The 19,455-nt window shown below is 38.7% G+C and overlaps 2 protein-coding genes across 4 annotated transcripts; one reads left to right on the forward strand and one right to left on the reverse strand.

Moving 5' to 3' along the window:
- The first annotated feature begins 698 nt into the window (after positions 1 to 698).
- Positions 699 to 7,064, forward strand: tob2 (transducer of ERBB2, 2). The gene is made up of 2 exons (XM_077734730.1): positions 699 to 885; positions 3,566 to 7,064. The coding sequence occupies exon 2, from the start codon at positions 3,761 to 3,763 to the stop codon at positions 4,865 to 4,867; it is 1,107 nt and encodes a 368-aa protein (XP_077590856.1). The 5' UTR covers positions 699 to 885; positions 3,566 to 3,760; the 3' UTR covers positions 4,868 to 7,064.
- Positions 7,065 to 12,344: 5,280 nt separating this feature from the next.
- tefb (TEF transcription factor, PAR bZIP family member b) lies at positions 12,345 to 18,894 on the reverse strand. Of its 3 annotated transcripts, XR_013328937.1 has the most exons (5): positions 16,619 to 16,886; positions 15,509 to 16,039; positions 15,032 to 15,243; positions 13,652 to 14,317; positions 12,345 to 13,555 (listed from the first exon to the last, which is right to left on the reverse strand). XR_013328937.1 is itself a non-coding variant. In XM_077734889.1 (4 exons), exons 1-4 carry the CDS (start codon positions 18,768 to 18,770, stop codon positions 14,102 to 14,104), a joined length of 1,062 nt encoding a protein of 353 aa, XP_077591015.1. In that variant the 5' UTR covers positions 18,771 to 18,894; the 3' UTR covers positions 12,345 to 14,101. The 3 variants fall into 3 exon arrangements, 2 of the variants coding, with proteins under 2 accessions (XP_077591015.1, XP_077591014.1); XM_077734889.1 differs by lacking the exon at positions 16,619 to 16,886 and adding an exon at positions 18,668 to 18,894 and having other exon boundaries at positions 12,345 to 14,317; XM_077734888.1 differs by having other exon boundaries at positions 12,345 to 14,317.
- Positions 18,895 to 19,455: the final 561 nt, after the last annotated feature.

Consider the following 19,455-nt stretch of genomic DNA (forward strand, 5'->3'; position numbering starts at 1 on the left):
TCAGCAAATTAAACATTGTAAAACATCAGACAGAACTGTTTTGTGCATGAGTTTTTTTGATTGAATACAATACATCTGACAAAACATGGCATATACATTGAACTAATCCCATTCAATATAAAGAAAAAAGGGAAATGTTCAAAGTAGTATACTGCGAAATGTCAAAAGAGAAAAGTCCTAATGATCACGTCATTATCTATTTCTAAGAACACCATTCCCCACAAGCCTTGGTTTAAAAGGCATGTCTCCTTCGCTGTTCTGATAGGACAACAGAGCCCAATAATTGATGGACCCGCCTCCTTCTCAGCCAATGGGCACTCTGTTGCCATCACCACTTGTATTTTTAGCCAGCTGTCAACGCCATAAAACTACAAATATCCCTCCGCGATATAGTCAAGGGTTCGCTTTTAAAACTGTTGTTTAAGAAAACAGTAATATTTATTTATCACTGATATGTTTGCAAAATATTGTTGCGTGTTATGAAAACATGAAATTGTTTGTTTTACTTCCTTGTTAACAGGCCCTTATTTTTTCCATTTATGAGTTATAATCGGTATTGATGTGGATTTTTAAAAAACATAACAATTTAAGAATATTTTTTCTGTGTTAACAGGAAAAAACATTAAAATGGAGAGAAAATAGTTCCAGGTGTCACGTGGGTGTGGGCGAGTCACTGTGTATAAATACGTCGGGTTGTCCTACCGTAAAGTTTTCCTCTGAACGCACCACCAACTGTCAGCTGGAAACCGGACAAGCGATTTAAAAGAATTAAAATGCCAAGGTGAAACATTTCGACATCTCACGTTCTCTTCATGGATGCAAAGCTTTAAAAATTAGGAACGATTCCCCGCAATCACATTAAAGGTCGACGCCAAACAGGGGAAGGTGAGTCGAATCAGCCCAAATTATTATACTATTTCAGCATTACAGATCGTTTTTATTATTATTATTGTGAATTATGTATTTCACCTGCAAATATAATCACTATAATGTTTGTTGGGCTATGTTAATAAGGAATACATTTGAAATTGTCTTTAATAATCGTGCTTGGATTTTGTGTTTGTGAGGATCTGCACTGCATTATGCTGAGCGGTGCTTCTGTTTTGGTTTTTAACACATGATTAAAAATATGAAACACGACCCTCCTTATGATGCAGTGCAGTTAAATTCCCTAGAAAACTACAAAATACACTCCAAACAATAAACATGTTTGTGCAATTGCTTCAAAATGGGAGGACAGGCTTTTTCAGGGCGATTGACGACGCTGGACGTCCAACCCATTTTGACTGGGGCAACTGGCCAATCAGATTGGACGTCTGATGCCGTCAGTGGCATGCAGTTAAACCTCATCAGTCCATACTCGGTATTGATGTTTTTGGGGAGGAAAATGTATTTTATTGATCTGATGGGATTGTGTTGATTGTAATAATTTCCATTTAAATGGCCGCTTTGTCGTGGTTGAAATCACATTGGATTATATACACTGAATAGTCATATAAACTGAGATTTTACAGCTCAGTGGAAAGCATTTGAACCATGTAAACAATGTGACTGTGCATCCTGATTTGATGCTCGGCCTGCAGCATTCAAGCTGTAAAAAAGAAAAAGCAATAACAACAGCAGTGTTACTGTATTTTTTTCATATTAAAAGGACAAGAATTGCTGATTATTTTTTTTTGCATTTAGTCCATTGAATAATCAATGCATCAATGTTTTTGTCAAATATTAGTCATTGCTGTGACTGCACTTTTTAATGTGCATTTGATTTTTATTTGAGGTAATGGTAAAGTCATTTAAAGTCCCCAAATCCGCCAACAAATCCCCACCTTTATCCTCTCAATGTCACCTTATTTGCACGTGGAAGTCTAAATGTAGTATGCTGTCGTCAAAGTATTCCAATGTAGCAAATGTGCGGCTTTATCCTTTACCAAAGCACAATCTTCTTTTAATCAGATTCGTCTTTGAAAGATGAAGGATTCCCATCTGGCTCGGGGAAGTTGGTGGGTGGGGGATTGTTTTTGTGGATGGGAGCGGAGGGGAGAGGATTGTGTGCAATGCATGCTGGGAATTGGCGTTCTGCAAATCGGCCATCTGCCATTTTACACATTGGTCTTGGATGCCAATCTTGTGATGTTGGTTTTTCATTTTTAATCTGATGTTGATTTAGTGCCGGGGCTGAATGAACTCGAGCTTTAAGAAGGAGGAGCTTGATGGGATCAGATTCAGATTATGAAGGATTTATGCGGCCCACATCACATCTGTCACATTCATCAGTACATCCTGTGCTGTTATAAAAGCTAAATATGAAATGGCAAATTCCTCTTCATACATGTTGAATTTGACTGACATGTTTTGCTTCTGTAACCTTGAATGTCAAAATAACCACTTAACCGTCTTCTTTAGACATTAATTAATGTGTATTAAGAAGCAATTTACTGTAAATCATCATTAAAATGTGTAAGCAGTACATTAGAGAGGTGAAATTTGAAGGCATGTTATGATACCAACAATGTATAAACAAATTGAAATTGAATTGGATGTGAATTTCTCTGAGAGGAAAGCATGTGAACCCTTTAAATATTTGATGAATAAAATAATTGATAATACAATTGACAAGTATTTTGATAGTGGATGAATCATTTGAAAAACATTTAGGTTACAAATGGTCTAAACCTCTGTTTTGGAACTCATATTAGGACACATTCTTTGTTTATATGTATAGTTTTCTTATCTGTATAGTATTTTTTTTACAAAAGAGGACAAGGAGTTAATATTTATTTTTGTGTTTTTATCTTTTGATATCAGATTTAAAAAGGAATGGTAAATATTCAGGTTTTTTTGTTTTTAATTCATCTTTTTTTCTATTTTGTTGGCTGGTTGATTGGTTAGCGTGTTGGCCTCACTGTGGTGGACCTGGGTTCAAATCCAGGTCGGTCCACCTGTGTGAAGTTTGCATGTTCTTCTCGGGCCTGTGTGGGTTTTGTCCGGGTACTCCGGTTTCCTTCAACGTTCTAAAAACATGCATGCTTGCCTGATTGAACACTGAGTGAGCGTGATTGGTTGTTTGTCTCCTGGTGGCCTGTGATTGGCTGGCTACCGATTTTAGGGTGTCCCCCGCCTCTCTCCCGAAGTCAACTGGGATTGGCTCCAGCACCCCCCGCAAATCTAGTGAGGATTTAGCGGTTCAGAAAATGAAATGAGATTTTCTTCAGTCATAGAAAATGTGACAAAACATTTTTATCATTTTAATTGAACAAAACTAGTATTTTTTTCATTTATTTAATCTTTTTAAAGAGTAAATATTTAATCCTTCAAGGATCAGAGAAATTGAAGCAGTTTTGATTTAGCAAGAAAGATAAAGCCATTTCATTTACTTTTGCACGGCAAACGAGATGAAGTACAGGGCCGGATTTGGCCCCCGGGCCTTGTGTTTAACACCTAGTGCAAATAAAAACAAATGTCTTAATACATTGGACAACATGGACGGCCAATAGGCCTGAAACACATTTGGTGTCTATGTACATTTTGTAATCGCTCTATTCTACATTTTCTACCATTTTCACAGAATTGAGCCAAGACACGGACAAGCAACCCTGCCGTCCCTCCATTTCAAGGTGCCTTTTCAGTATGCCGCCTCTAAAATCCCACGGCGTACCGTAAAGCAAAAGCTAGCCAGGGACATTCCGCTCTGCATCGGCTCAAATTCAAGCCAAGCTCGCCTCTTCCTCTCGGCGGAGCGCCGCCGCAAGTCGTCGCGGTCATGCATCTGGAGGTCAAGGTCGCCCTCAACTTCATCGTGTCCTATTTGTACAATAAGCTACCTCGGCGTCGAGCCGATCTCTTCGGGGAGGAACTGGAGCGGATCTTGGTGTCTCGCTTCGAGGGTCACTGGTACCCCGAGGCTCCTCTCCGAGGCTCGGCGTTCCGCTGCCTGCACCTGGGAGCCCCTAGGGACCCCGTCGTAGAACTGGCCGCTAAAAGGAGCGGCTTGGACACGGAAGAAGTGCGTGCCAATGTCCCTGCAGAACTCAGCGTGTGGATCGACCCTTACGAGGTGTCCTATCAGATTGGAGAGAAGGGGGGGGTGAAGGTGCTTTACCTGGAAGACCCGCCTCCGGGCCCGGGCCGAGACGGGGAGCGAGCCGAGGGGTCCGCCAGAGAGGTTAAAGTAGACGCCGAGTCAGAAGAAGCCAAGAGCCTTTGCTTCAATCCGGACGCTCAGGTGTTCGTTCCCATCGGGAGTCAGCTGTCCCCATCCCCCACGCCCCCTCTTTTCAACTACCCTCCCTCCGGCTCGCCGGCCGAGCCCGCCGCTCACCCCTCCGACACGTCCGCCCCTTCCCCGCCTTACCCGGGCGCCCAACCATCCTCTACCCGCCCCCAACCCATCACCTTCACCACCGCCGCTTTCGCCGCCACCAAGTTCGGATCCACCAAGATGAAGAAATGCGGCGCGGGCGGGTCAACGGGCGCTGTGGTGGGAGTCCCACCCGTCCAGAGGATGCTCACCCGCTCCCCCACCGCCATTTTGGCTCCGGATATGCTGAAGCACAAGTCGCTTTCTCTGTCCATGCACTCGCTGACGGCTCAAGTTCCCAGCCAACTCTCCCCCAACGCCAAAGAGTTTGTCTACCCAGGATCCCAGAGCCCCCGTTACTTCGACGCCGACCCTCCACAAGCGCACGCCGCCCGATTCCAGCCGTCCTTTGACCCTTTTGCTATCCCGCCGCCATCCCAGAGTCTGGGAATTGTGGGCGCTAATGGCGAGATCTCCTACATGGAGAAACCGCAATTTGTGGACGGTTTAGGGAGTTACAACCTGCAATATCCCAGCCAGTCCTTCCAGCCTGTAGTTTTGGCCAACTAAGCCTTCATTTTTTCAACAACTGGCCTGGATAGATTCATCTCCCAGCCCCCTCAAAAAAACTGTCCCAAAAGTAATGCAAGCCATTCAAACACGTAACTTTACCCAAGAAATTTGACCATAAAACCCTCTTAAACTAATTAAATCCCACTGACAGAGATAGTTGTCCAAATCCGTTGGCAGTGAGATGGGTTAGTCGCCATCGGTCATTTACATTTTTGTGTGAAATTTTAATGAGAACGTAAAACTTAAAGGAAATTGATGTGGTTAGAGTTAAAACTTGTAGATGGAAGTTTTAACTTTGACATCTGTGGTAGTAATTGATTTAGATTTTGTGACAAATGCCCCACCCACTAAAAAATGACTTAATGTGTAACTTAAAGTTTAAATTTGACAACAGTAGTAATGATTGGGTTTCTTCTAATCTGGTTGGTGTTAAAGATTTAACTCTTTGATTAATTTTGGCATCAGTAGAAACTATTCATTTTCTTGCCCTTTAAATTTTGGCATCAGTTGAAACATTGACTTTTCTTCCATTTTCAATTTAATGCCCAATTATCCAAATTAAAGCTTTAACTCTGAAATGAATTTGGGTATTAATAGGAAAAAAAATTCCTTCCCCTTTTTAAATTTTGTCTCCATACAAATAATGAGCTATCTTCAAATTTCAATTTAGGACAGTATTATCCGAGTTAAAACTTTACTCTGGAATTAACTTTGTCATCAATAGAAACCACTTTAAATTTTGCCTCTGTAGAAATGACAACTTTTCTTCAATTTAGTGCGTAATTATCCGAGTTAAAGCATTACCTCGGAATAAAAATTCCCATTAGCTCATTTTCTTTTGTTCTATGCGTCTATTTTACACTACATTAAAACAATCACATATACACTGCGCGTATATTAAGTAGGTAGTTCAGGCTTTAAGTCATTTGCTGCCATTGACAGCAATCAATGTCTAATCCATTTCAGCCTGGTGGCAATCATTTAAATGAGTTGCTTTTGTCATCACGTCTTGTTTAAATCAATCATTGCCGATGTTATTCAGTGTTCGACAAGTAATCTAGTAGACACTTTTGGACCTATCAAGTATTGCACTTTGTTCCAGCTTTTTGTGGCCCAACATTGGTTCCTTTTATTTATCGTACAAACACTTTCACCACTTGTTTTTCTTTTTTTTTGGGAAGGCCAAGCCAGCCAATAGAAGAATGTAATTCATCTGTCAAGGGGGGGAAGGTCGAGAAAACGTCCGCCGGGTAAAAAGAAGCTCGGCAATCTTAACAAGTCGACGCTCACGTGCTAACTCCCGCGTTTATACATCTCGACTTTTTATATAATCGGCACACGGCTAAAACGCACGCCAGCTCGTTTCCGGTCATCGGCGTGTGAAGGTGAATGGGCTGCGGTTGGGGGGGGGGGGGATGGGCGGCGATTCTCATAAATGGTTGGGCGCCACTTTAAGGATGTGGAAAAGAATAGAAGGCAGTGAGCGTATTGACTTTGAGGCCGACATTTTTTCTTTTAAAACCCAGAACACGTTGTTGCCGAGCTTAAATGGTATTGAAGTGAAAGGCCAATGCTATTCTGCTGGGGGTGCTGGTAAAAAGGTGAAGTTACTTCTCGTCTTCTGCTTGTCAAGTGGACATTGATGATTGTTCTTTATTGATGGCGGGATTTCTTTGCTGTTTTAAGCTAACCCTCCAGTTTAATGGCTTTTGGTATGACAAAAAAAAGGTCATAACCAGCACTTTATTAAAGTCCAGCTCTAGTTTTCCTGTCTGACAGGATTTAGCATCCACTGTTGTTGTTTTTTTTTGTTGTATTCGACTGTCATTTAAAGTCAAAACTTATTGAAATTGTGGAAATGAAGTCTGTTTGTGTCCATTCAATGTTTTTCTAGACCAAGATATGTAATTGTGTTTTGTACCCGAGGACCCTTAACTGTTTATTTTTCTTTCTCTCTCGTCCTTTCGCCCTCTTAAAGAATGTGAAGGGACGTATATTTTTTGTTCTGTAATTTAAAAAAAAAAACTAAAAAAAAAAAAACTTATTCTCTATATTTTTGTTTTTGCTAACTATGATGTATATATAAAGTCATGTTCAGATTATTTGTTTAGTTTCTTACATGCTGAAGTTATTTTTGCAGAAATTAACCTGAATATATGCAAACTGAGATAAATAAATACAAGTATTTCAATTATGTACAGAGTCCAGTATTGAATGTGTATTGTAGCTTGTAGAAGAAGACATTTGGCCAGATAAATGTTTACAAATTACTAAAAAATCTCCTAAAAAATCCTTTCATAGGCAAACTAAAGTGACGTTTTTAACTCTCTGGCCGGTGATTTGAGACTTAGCCACTTCCAAAAATGGCTCCCTTTTTACTTCTATTCATTGAAGCATTCTGTCTTCATGATATAGCCATATCCCAAACTCCGTATTTATGCTAATCCCACCCTACCCCTCCTTGTCAAGTGCAATGTAAGACCATGATGGAAAAGACCCCGCAATGGGTTTTTCTACCTCTCGTCTCCCGGAATAGCGTGGCGGTATTTTGGTCTCTTCTAATAGGACAGATGAAGGTAATGAATGTTCTACTCTTAGGCAGCCTGGGTTAAGATGGCCTGCACAAGCCCAACCGAGAAAAACTGAATATTTTATTGCGCTTAAAAGGACTCCAAATAAGGTACACGTCCACATATTCCAAGGACTGCATTACGTGCTGAAAATAGGCCGTTTTAAAATGCACCCCCCAAACTATGAATGTGCAGGCCATCTTACAATCAAGGTTGAAAAGAGATGGACATTTTTTTTCTATTCTGACCTTTTGCTTAAATTGTTTTCATTTGCACTTTGGAACATTTCACGGTTCCAAAAGTTTATTTTCTACGTGACATTTAAATGTATAATGGGAAAGATGTATAAATAGCGATGTCCTTTTTTTTTTCCCCGGAGTGTATTTTTTATTTTTTTCCTATTTTGTATCTGATGTATACCTTGTAGATGTTGAACAAAGTATTTCACCAATGAAATGTAATGGCCGCTTTTGTTGGAATGAGGCATTACTATTGCAGTTTCTTATTGTATCAGATTTCTTTTTTAAGTTTGTAATAAAATGAGCAGTAAGCATGAAAAATAAGATGATGGCCTCGTCATTTCTTATGCTGTTAAACAACAGTTTTATTGCGCTAAAAATGTCAAAAATGTTTGTTCCGAGCCACTTTATAATTAAGGTTTCTTGCCATTTTGTGTTATATCTGGCAACCTCAGGTTAGGGTCAACTTGGTCTTTGTATAATTTGAGACCATCGTAGTTTTATACATAAATTGTGGAATCACAAACAGGGGAAATTATGTAAATTGGCTCACAAAGTAAAATTTGCAATTGTTTTCTCTATAGTAGTAGTAGTAGTACTGTAATACCTCGACATATGAGCCTATTTGAGATGCAAGTAAAATTTTGAGCAAATGTTTACCTTGTGATACGAGATACATTTTTGGGTGTGGCCAGGTGATCTACGAGCACTGGGCGGAGCGTTGCATTTTTTCAGTTTTTTTAAACATTAGTCAGTGCAGAATGCGTGGGTTTTCTCTGGGTACTCCATATTCCTCCCACATTCCAAAAATAGGCAGGGTAAGCTGGTATTGATGCGAATATGATTGGTTGTCTATTTGTGCCCTGTAATTGGCTGGTCACCAATTCAGGGTGTCCTCATAGTTGGGTGGGATAGGCTCCAGCACCCCCACCACCCTCCTGAGGACAAGCGGGGTAGAGAAAATGAATAAATATAAATATTGACCACTGCAATGGCCATGTGAAGGAAGCCATAACTTAAACGTGATTGTCAACAAAGATGAATTTAGTCCCTCCCTTTTAAGAAGTCTCCATCTTTTTTTTCTTCCTTTCTCTGAAACCACACGGCCATCCTTTTTGAGGCGACTGCTGCCGTTACGCAACACTGCTCCCGTGTGTGGATGCGATCATTACGCAATAGCTCCTACTCTCCTGGAATACCGATGAGCGAGCGTCAGGGAACAGAAAGAGGAGGGAAAACGTGTGCAGCCTCCAAACACAAACGCCATCCGTGTATAAGTATGTACACGTGCTGAAAGATGCCATATTACCATATTTTCTGGACTATAACCTGCACTTTTTTTCATATTTTAGCTATGCCGCAAGCCACTGACAACCTGTAATATTATTTTTAATCTTAAAACTGTTATGTTAGCACATGCCTATTTGGTATGTCGGATTGGATTGGGTGATTTTATTCATACCATTAAATTAAATTAATACATTAATAAATATCTTGATAAATTAAGGGTAATATGTATATAAATAAATTAATATGTTAACAAATAAATACATTAATTAATATATTAACAACGAAATACATAAATATATAATTTAATTAAGACATATATATATATAAATTAATTAAGACATGTATATTAATTAATTCGTTCATTAATACATATGTAAAATAATAATATACATAAATATATTTTTAAAAATTGATTGTTCCCAATACTAGCATTATTTTAAGGTAAAATATTTGCTTTCTGATCACTTTAAAAACTCCACCCAAAAGAGTCAAGTTGAAAATGAGCCTATTTTCATCTTTATATTTTGATTTATTATTTTTTTTATGCATGAAACACGATACAGAACTACGGCACCGCAGTGTCATGTATCTATTACATGGTTAAGACAATACAAAACCACCAAACACAATCATTTCTTATAGAAATAGAAAGTAATGCAAAAAAGATAAACAAAAACCGCTTCATCCCGATATTATTAAACCACTTTTTAAGAATAATTATAGAGTCATAGCTGCTTCAAATAGCTGATGAACGCAAGTGATGAAAAGAAAACCAAACAGCATATATTTTGTTATGCATGCACATTACTGAACATGTCAAAGTTGTTATTGTTGATGTTGTGTATCAAATAGAGAGAGGAGATGCAAATATATTAGAGTGCTTGCATTCATTTCCCTTAAAAAAAATTCTTTTGGCGCCAAACAGAATACTGAATTACTTCATTGGCTGAACGGGCAAATGAACAGTCCAATGCAGTGCATATTTTGCTTAAATGTCAATGCAAAAATCAACTCTCAAAATTAGAAATATACCTGTTAAACTAGACTAGAGGGGTCAAACTCAATGGCCCAGAGGGTCAAATCATCATTTTGTGTGTCCTGTAATAGGGAATCATGTGCATTGACTTCATATTTATCGCAGTAGAAATCAATGAATAGTCATTATTTCGTCCTTTTTTTTAAATTGCAAATCAGTAAACTGTTTTTCAAGTAAATAAAATGTATTTGTCGCATTTTTTTGTGTACATAAAATTTGATTGGATTTCCCTTTTTAATTATTTTATCATGGTATTATTTTTATTATGTAATCTGATTAACTTCTTCCACTTGAATTAGTATCTACCGGAAAGCAAGTGATATATTTTTAAATCTTTTTTTATTATTATTTTAGTATCAAGTGGTGAGAAAATCCAACAGAAAAATAAATGCACTTTAAAGAAATCGGAATATTTACCTTCTTTTTGAATTTTAAGGCAAGATTAAAATTGAAAAAATTATAATTGACTACTTTTTGAATGCTTCTCATATCAGATTGTCATAATCATGACATAACAAATATCATTATGCCTCATTTAGTAAATTATGATAAAAAGTTGGCATTGATTTTAAATATCTCAACGACATCTGTCATAAGTATCCATTCATATTCATGACAGATGTTATATCGTAACTATCTTATCTTAAGAAGCATTCAAATATATTTTTTTTCAACTACACAAATTCAAATAAAATGTTTCTTGTCTGAAATGTTTGCTAAGGAACTCAAAAAAGAAGATTGAGAAGATGTTGAAGTCAGGTCAACTTTCCCCAAACAATGAATGTACAATCCAAACAGTTACCAATCAATGACTAATAAATGAGTTATCGATGAGTTCATTAACAGATCCTCCGAGGAGAAACCAAAACAAGGATTTAACCCACGGATGAGTTTGACACCCCTGCACTACGGCCTTGTTAAAGTGAAACACAGAAGAAAACGCATAAGCACCAACTGATCAGGTAAATCTAGATATAGATCATTTTGCAGTTCATAGGAAATAATCCACACAGTGATCAAAAGATGCCATTTTCAGTTGACGTTTGCCCCTTTTAGGAAATCGGCGGACCGCATTGGGATGCTTGAAAAAAAAAATCCCAATGCGGATTTAATCTGCATTTAAAAACGCCCATCGGAAATGCGTCAGCTATTCAGTGACGATTAACACACGTAAGTACACTTGGTGTAAAACATTGATAGAATGACAAAGTAGACTGGGTATCATGCATTAGGATCCTGGACTACAAGAGGATCGAATTTGGAAGCACAAAAAGACTTTGGGACATTTCCTTTAAGGAATAACAATTCTTTTTTTACATACAATATCACTGAAATTAAACAAGCAATATAGTCAAATACAGGGTGTTATTGCCACATTTACTGGCGCACGAGCCGACGGATCAGAACAGAAAAAAAGGGCAAAATAATCTGTATTATACAACTAGTAACAGTTTGTAATGTTCTCGGTAAAAGAAATGTAAAAGAAAATAATTGACAAATGGCCATATAGACTTTAGCATATTAGTATTTACTGTATATGCTCTCTACTTTGACTAGGTTTGGGCTATAAGGCGTGATAATAAAAGTTTTTTAATTTGATTTATGATTTCTATTAACAATTTATTTTTGCTACCTACTTTTTGAAGTGACGATAAAAACAAAAGATAATGAATGCAGAAAGCAAGTTTCACCCTTTATGGGGTTTAATGCTGTCAGCGGTATTGAAACGAGAGTGTTTTTGGACATTGTTGTCAAATGTATATGAATATGACATTTCAAACAATAATTTTAAAAAAACATCAACTAAAAAGTGTTATTGGGGACCAAAACCAGACTGTATTTTTGTTTATATTCATAATAATGGTATTAATCTCAGTTAGCAATGTCCACGATTGTGTCTTTTTTTTTTCCAAATGGGGTAGAAAAGGATTTTTTCCATATATGGATTGATTTACTTTTATTTTTAAGATCTATAAAGCAAAAAAACAGTGATGATGTTCCAAGATATTGTCAAAGAAATATTTGTAGTACACAAAAGAATCGGGAGATGTTTTTTTAAATAGGATAATTTTGCTAATAAGTAACTTGGAATCAAACTAGGGTGCTAAAATGGGTAAAGTACTTCATAATAATCGACTTATCGCCCAGACATGACTTCCACTATCACTTGATTCATTCTTTTTGAAAAAAAGAATTGGTGGATGAGGTAACTAAGAACATACCCTGTCTTTATGTATTAGACACACATATATGTATATATACACATATATATGAATATGTATACGCATGTATATATGTGTATATACATATACATATATATACATATACATTGAACACACATGTATGTGTTTAAGTATATATTGATGACATACTTCTAAAGAACCCTTTAAAACAATGCAAATCTTTTTTTTTTTAAACAAACAGTTAAACCCATTAGAGTCCCTGCTTAGTCATTGGTTTCATTAAACGCATTTTCCGCAGCCGGATAAAAAGAATCTGACATATTCTTGTACATCACAATCGACAGGTGCATTATTAGCATCAGAATAAATACAGCACTCATTGACTATTTGGCAAATATAAGGACTAGCATCGGATTAATAAAGACACAGTCAAAAAAATCCCTGTTTTAGGATACGAAGACCTCGAAAACGATCATTTATTTACAGGCTTTAAAAAGAGTCGCCTTGGGGACAGCTAAATATTTTCCGACAACAATCCAGCCATCCAATCGCTACACTACCAATGGGCAGTCGAGGGCCGAAAGCGCCCTCTATCTGCAGAGTGTAGTAAAATAAACATCCTAACATACATAACCCCTCCACAAAAAGGAAGGCCAGCAATTCCTTCAAACCTGAATTTGAAAAAAAGCAAACTCTGCCCTTATTATTGTCAAAATGAGGCAAAGCCCATCATTTAAACTCCCTCACCGCCACTCGCGGCGATAGACGTCCAATTACGCGGCGAAACATCCCTCGTGAATTTCCGCCACCATCCCTTTTAGCACAAATGCATCGGACGTCTATCGCCGTCAATGGCGGCCAATGAGTTTGAAAAATCTCATTTTAAACACACAGACCAACATGACCCGGTACAAATATCCGGCCTGTTGTTATTATTTTTCTAACTTTCTGCCATTGACGATGTTAAACGTCCCAATTACGTGGCATTCGAGATTTCATTCATACAGAAGAGACATTTCTCACCGTCAATGGCAGTTAGAGAGTTAAACTTTTAGCAAACTGTTCTGAGATTAGTACTGAGGGCTTCATGCATGTATTCTATTACGCTACCGTCCCTCCCACAGTGATAATAAGGTACCCGCAACCACGACAGTCTTTGAAGAAAAATAGTGCAACAAAAGATTACACACTGGAGATGAATTTACATATAATGTGTGTGTATGTGTATGTGTGTGTGTGTTTTACTTGGTTAGAAGACTAAATAAATTCTCAGCCATTGCTCCTCCACCACCTGAGATACTGGTTTCAGTTCTTTCCAGATCCAAGTACCCGATTTCTACTCCAGTCTTTTTTCCTGTCTCCGTATCCTTTTTGAGAATGAAAAGGAATTAGACATAAATGTATGCGCGACACAATACAAGGGAAGTGGCCACCATTCCAAGTACATAATTGATGTCACTCACATTTTGGTCCACTAAAAGAAGTGCGATGCAGTGATTAAAGAATAAATGAAAAATCAAAAAAGATGAATGTCTATGTGTTATCAGTCTGTCTTTTCTCATATTTCCTGACTTCTATGAAAGTATGGAGACCAACTGTATTTAGCGATACGTCTGCACGTATCTGTGGGAGTGTCATCATCATCATCATCGCCTTCCTCTAAAGTGAAGGAGCCAGGCGCTCTCCACAGACCTTCCCATGACCAGTACTCCCAGTCTATCCCCCCACTCCCATGTGCATCCGCAACTCCGGCGCCAGGTTCAGCCCCGCGACCGGAGCTTGACACAGTGACCAAAGGTCAACATGAGTGCAAATTTGGTTTTCCCTCGTGTGTTTGTGTCTGTGTTGAATTCTTGCGGGGAAGGACGTTCTGCTTTTGTCAAATTGATTGATGGCGGAGATTGAGACGGTCTTTACAGCGGTCCGTACTTGGCCTCGTAGCGGGCCAAAGTGGCCTTGCAGCGGCCGCAATCTTTTCGCATGTCGGCCACTTCTTGTCGCAGGGCTGCGTTCTCCCGCTCCAGGAAGGAGGCGCGCACCGTGATCTGGTTTTCCTTGAGACGCCGAGCGTCGCGGGAACGTTTGGCGGCCAGGTTGTTCTTCTTCCTCCGGGACCAATATTTATCATCCTGCAAACAAAATAAACGGAATAAAAAGGGATGTTCTCTGGCTGAAATGGGCTTAATGTGTGTAAATGTGTATATGTATATATGTGTGTATATGTGTATATGAATATATGTATACATGTTTGTGTATATTTGTATGTATATATGTATATATGTGTGTATATGTGTGTATGAATATATGTATGTATATGTATACATGTTTGTGTATATTTGTATGTATATATATGTATATGTGTATATGTATATATCTATATGTGTGTATATGTGTATATGTGTATGCGTGTATATGTGTATATGTCTATGTGTGTATATGTGTATGCGTGTATATGTGTATATATGTATATATCTATGTGTGTATATGTGTATATGTGCTTATGTGTATGTGTATATTTGCATATGTGTATATATCTATATGTATGTCAGCAGCAGCATATATATCAGCAGCATGCTTATTTATGCAGTTTATTAATTTAGCATCATACCATTAATAATAAATTAATTAAGATTGATATTGGAAATAGTGTTATCAGTGTGCTGTATGGATTATATACGTTGCTAACCCCGTTACTCACGTAGGGTTGGCAGGAGTAAATAATTTGCTAACTATAGAGACATTTTAATGCGACTAGAATGACACATCAAAAATGTGACTAAGCGCAAATTAGCTGCTATGTTTAGCATAGTTTTGTTTAAATGTGAGCAAATGAGTGAGGATACCTTCTGTTCGGTGGGAACAAAGACTTTCTTGGCCTTCTTGATCATGGGCTGTGGCTTGAGCTCCTCATCGGAAAATTTGTGCTTGCGAGGATTAAACAATTCTCCCCCCGGTACACTGGAAAGGACCAGGTCTGTGGGATCTGGTTGGAAGTTAACATCCACCTCAATGTCGTCCGGGTTGATGGGAGATGGCGTGTTACGCTCTCCAGTACCTGTCGGAACAGGAAAATATTTGCTTCTAAGGAACACTTATATAAATAGAAGTGTGTGTATGTATACATATATACATATGTATGTATGTGTATATGTATGTATGTGTATATGTATGTATGTGTATATGTATGTATATGTGTATATGTATGTATGTGTATGTATGTGTATGTATGTGTATATGTATGTATGTTTATGTATATGTGTATGTGTATGTATGTGTATGTATATGTATATATGTATGTATGCAAAATGCAAATTCCTTACCAGGATTTTCTTCTTTCACTTTTGCCACTTTTTCCTCACTGAGCAAAGCTTCATCTTCTTGATCCTCATCTTCATCATCATCATCATCGTCATCATCATCATCCTCCTCCTCCAATTTAGCAGGCAGTAGCGTGATGACAGTCGCCGCTTGGTCTGGCTCCGGGCTTCCCGTCGAAGTGTCGGGGAGAGGCGACGTAGATGCCGACGTTGCCGTCGCACTAGCTACGCTGGCAACCTTCAGGGCGCTCTTGCCTTTTACTCCCTCGGATTCCAGAGTCTTCTGCAGCTCCTCATCCTCCAGACTGGCCGGGATGCCGTTCTCCAGAAGGAATTCGTCCAGATCCATGTACTCCAGATGGAAGGTCTCGCCATCGTAGGGGATGGTCTTCTCCCAAATAGCTGGGGTCAAGGAGGCTGACACCCCTCCGGCGCTGCCCCCACTGCTTCCCCTCGACACTCCACCGACGCTGGCTGCAGCAACCCCGCCCCCTTCCACATCATCAGCTGAGCCCAGCTTCTCCTTTTCGAGCTCTGGTTTAACAGAAAACAATAACCGCAGTTCAAGTCATCAAATCGGGCGTGTGGGAGTATTAACAATAAGGGAATAAATAATTCAATGTCATATGTTCTCCTGCGTGGTTTTCTCCGAGTACTCCGGTTTCCTAATCTCATTTTTGAACCACTTTAGCCTCACTAGGGTCGAGGGGGGTGCTGGAGCCTCCAAATAACATGCAGGGTAGTCTTTTTGGACACTCTAAATTGCCCCTATGCATGAGTGTCTGAGTGTGCAGCTGGGATAGGCTCCAGCACCCCCCGCGACCCTAATGAGGATAAAGCTGTTCAGAAAAAGAGAGAATTCAATGTCCAGGTTGGGATGATAGGCGGTTGTCAAAAGTGACAACATGTATGTTCCACTAATAAAATGTTATATACGTGCAGTTCAGAAAATTCAGAGCAAAAATAGACGGGCGATAAATGCAGAAATAAGCCCTCCTAATTGTTAGGGTTGGGGGGCGTATTTCCAGAGCGATGCACTTGGAACTTTGTGTTCTTTTTCATTTCATCATTACACGCAACATTCACGAACACTTTATGCTACGGTGGTCTTACCGTCGTCGCATTCCTCCAAAATGTTAGGAGGAGGGATGTCCATAATCTTCTTTAAAACAAACAAGCAAGACTTCTGCTTAACTGATGGTTCGACACTCGAGTCGCACTCTAGCGCGACATCCATCACTGCTTTTCCGTGCATTGTTCGCCGCAGAATTTAGGAAATAAACACCAACGGACGCACCTTAAAACTTCTACAATTGGCAAAGGAGCTCGTCGTCAAAAGAACGCGGATATGCGGAAACTACACTGCCCCCCTTTGTGCTACCCGTGCCCACCCAAAGCGCGTGTGAGAGATTCACGAGGCATAGACACGCCCATTTTCGAATTGTAGAATCTGATTGGTTAGCTTTCATATCATGTTTGTATGGCACCTTTATTGTTTGTATTATTATTTAGTCACTTTCCATTTATTAATTCAGTCCAAGCTGATTTCAGTTGACACCAAATTCAGAAAAATATAAATATATTTTAGCAAATCAAAATCACTTAAAACACCATTATTTTTTAAATCAAATCCAGACTTGTCAGAACCCCGAAAATATCATTGGGTTATGTTTACTAATGTGGACACAAAACCGTCAATAGTTGTTTGCAGACATGCCTGCAATCTTGTGGTGAGAACACTCGTGGCAAAACACGTGCCCCCCCGCCCTCACTCGCTCACGTGACTGTACAAACTGTGGAGTGGGCGTGACCGCATGCTCCGTCGCACGTGCTGTAACTGATGTGCTCGTCTGTGGAACACCTGCCCTCTTTTCTTCTAGTGACGCATTATTATTATCTATAATAATATTAAAATACCATTTAAAACATACAAACATAACTTATAAACATATATTATTACATGTGACGTTGTCACTATGAATAAGAGCCGGTGTAAATAAAAGTCAGTATGGTTTATTTATTTTCGGTATGTTATCATCAAGAAATATGGGGAGGAAAAACAATCTTAATTAATGTCGACCTCGACGGACGAATATTGAAAGACTATACGGCATCAAAAAGATTGTGTTTATCACGTTCTGCTGCACGCGATGTTCTTAAAGCGAGAGGTGTGCCAGGCAGCGAGTTAGTTGCCTCGCAGAATATATCAAATTTAACACACAAAGTGTTCAAAGTGCACATTGCCGCAACCGCACGTGTTTTGTTTCGTTGTCCTTCAGAAACACGAGACTGGACTAAATCATCGAGATAAAGCAATCTTTCACTAACATACTATCGAGTTGCAGTTTGGTGGGTACTTTGAGTGACTTATATTGTCTTAAAGGGGAGATATAAATATATTGTCAATAGTGTCCTCTAATGTTTTTAACAAAAAAAAGCATATTACCGAAAAAAGTCTTTTTAATGAATAATGCATTTACAATATTGTTTGATACTATAGTAGTCCATATTAGGCAGGCATGATGCACACCAATTTTTCCAATCATTAATTATTTCTAATACCAGAATATCAAAACATCAAAAATATGAAAACACAACGTAATTTAAACATATTCGCAAGGGCACTATATGAATGCTGGTAAGTGACATCACAAGTGTATGTATATATACTGTTTTACGTGCCCATCATTTACCATAATAACCAGCAGGGGGCGTTTGATGAGACTGCATGAGAAAAGTTTTTTTTACTTTATTATTATTATTGCTTTAGGGGCAATTTTGACGAGAATTCACGATTATAGCATAAACATAGTTGTTTTTCATGAGTTCAATGAATATACAATTATACAAAGCAATTAGATGAACAATGTGGAATTTCCGGGTCTTCTGACAACACACGAATGCCAGGGTATAATCGTGAAAAATAGACCAATTAAAAAAATAATAAAAGAAAGAAGAAACTACATGGATTTCCCAAAAAATCTATTGAAATCAGCATAAATCCGCCAAATCACAACATATTTTACATCTTGACCACATCTTAGAAGTGTTTTAATATTACCCAGCTTGGAATTAAACGGAGCCAACCCAGAAATACAAATTACAAACATTTTAGACTTATATTCCGACATCTGACAAAAATGATAAAACATTATGACTTACCTCCATCATCAAAACCTGGGAAAGAGAAAGGATAGTCAGCCAAAGATCTGATCAGGTCGGGAACTTCTCCCCTATCTCCGAAGATGTGATTAAATGTTGACATCTTGAGGAATGAGATGACTAACAAAGTGGACGACGAGACGATGCTTTGAGCTCAAGACTTTCCAACAACTTTGCAGCAAGTCAGTGGCATCACGGGGATGCTTGCATGTGCCTGAACAACTTGATTTGGAATAACCCCTAGTAAGCCCCGCCTACTGGTGTGTTTTCCACAAAGAGAAAGGAGAAAACGCCTGTCAATTTCATCTTTTAGCCAATCAGAAGAAAAAAGGCGGGTTCAAAAAGTAGAAACAACAACCTGCTACAGCACATGCTTGACACGAGCACATTTGCAACCACGCACTTCTGCACGTGGAAGAGATGGCTGCGTGGGAGGGTGACACAAATGCGCCACCTATTGACCACCATGATGATTTTTACTCGATCAAAGGGAAAGTAAAATGCAGGGTTTAGTGTATATGCAGAAAAGATATTCCAATGTATATCACTCAAAATTTTAGGTATCACCTGAATATGAGGCTCTGCTGAATCCGAGTCCCGAAAATATTAAGCAGGGGTGGAAAAACATACGGCTTTCGAGCCACATGTGGCCCCTCGCCAAAATTAATGCGGATCTTTGCTTCTTATTATATTTTGAATTTACTGTGCTTCTTTTCCTCGTTTCATGTTTATCTTTATACTAAATATACAATCAAATGTATCAGGGCTCATTTAAAAACAAATCAGAA

Source organism: Stigmatopora nigra, chromosome 15 (assembly GCF_051989575.1).
Source record: "Stigmatopora nigra isolate UIUO_SnigA chromosome 15, RoL_Snig_1.1, whole genome shotgun sequence".
Classification (NCBI taxonomy): domain Eukaryota; kingdom Metazoa; phylum Chordata; class Actinopteri; order Syngnathiformes; family Syngnathidae; genus Stigmatopora; species Stigmatopora nigra.

Excerpts from the sequence above, each read along its gene's own strand:
- tob2 (XM_077734730.1), top strand. The coding sequence starts at position 3,761 with ATGCATCTGGAGGTCAAGGTCGCCCTCAACTTCATCGTGTCCTATTTG.
- tefb (XM_077734888.1), bottom strand. The coding sequence starts at position 16,760 with ATGCACGGAAAAGCAGTGATGGATGTCGCGCTAGAGTGCGACTCGAGT. Across the intron at positions 15,244-15,508 it reads AGTGAAAGAAGAAAATCCTG|GTACTGGAGAGCGTAACACG; the intron begins GTAAGGAATTTG and ends CTGTTCCGACAG. Across the intron at positions 14,318-15,031 it reads TTGTTCCCACCGAACAGAAG|GATGATAAATATTGGTCCCG; the intron begins GTATCCTCACTC and ends TTTTGTTTGCAG.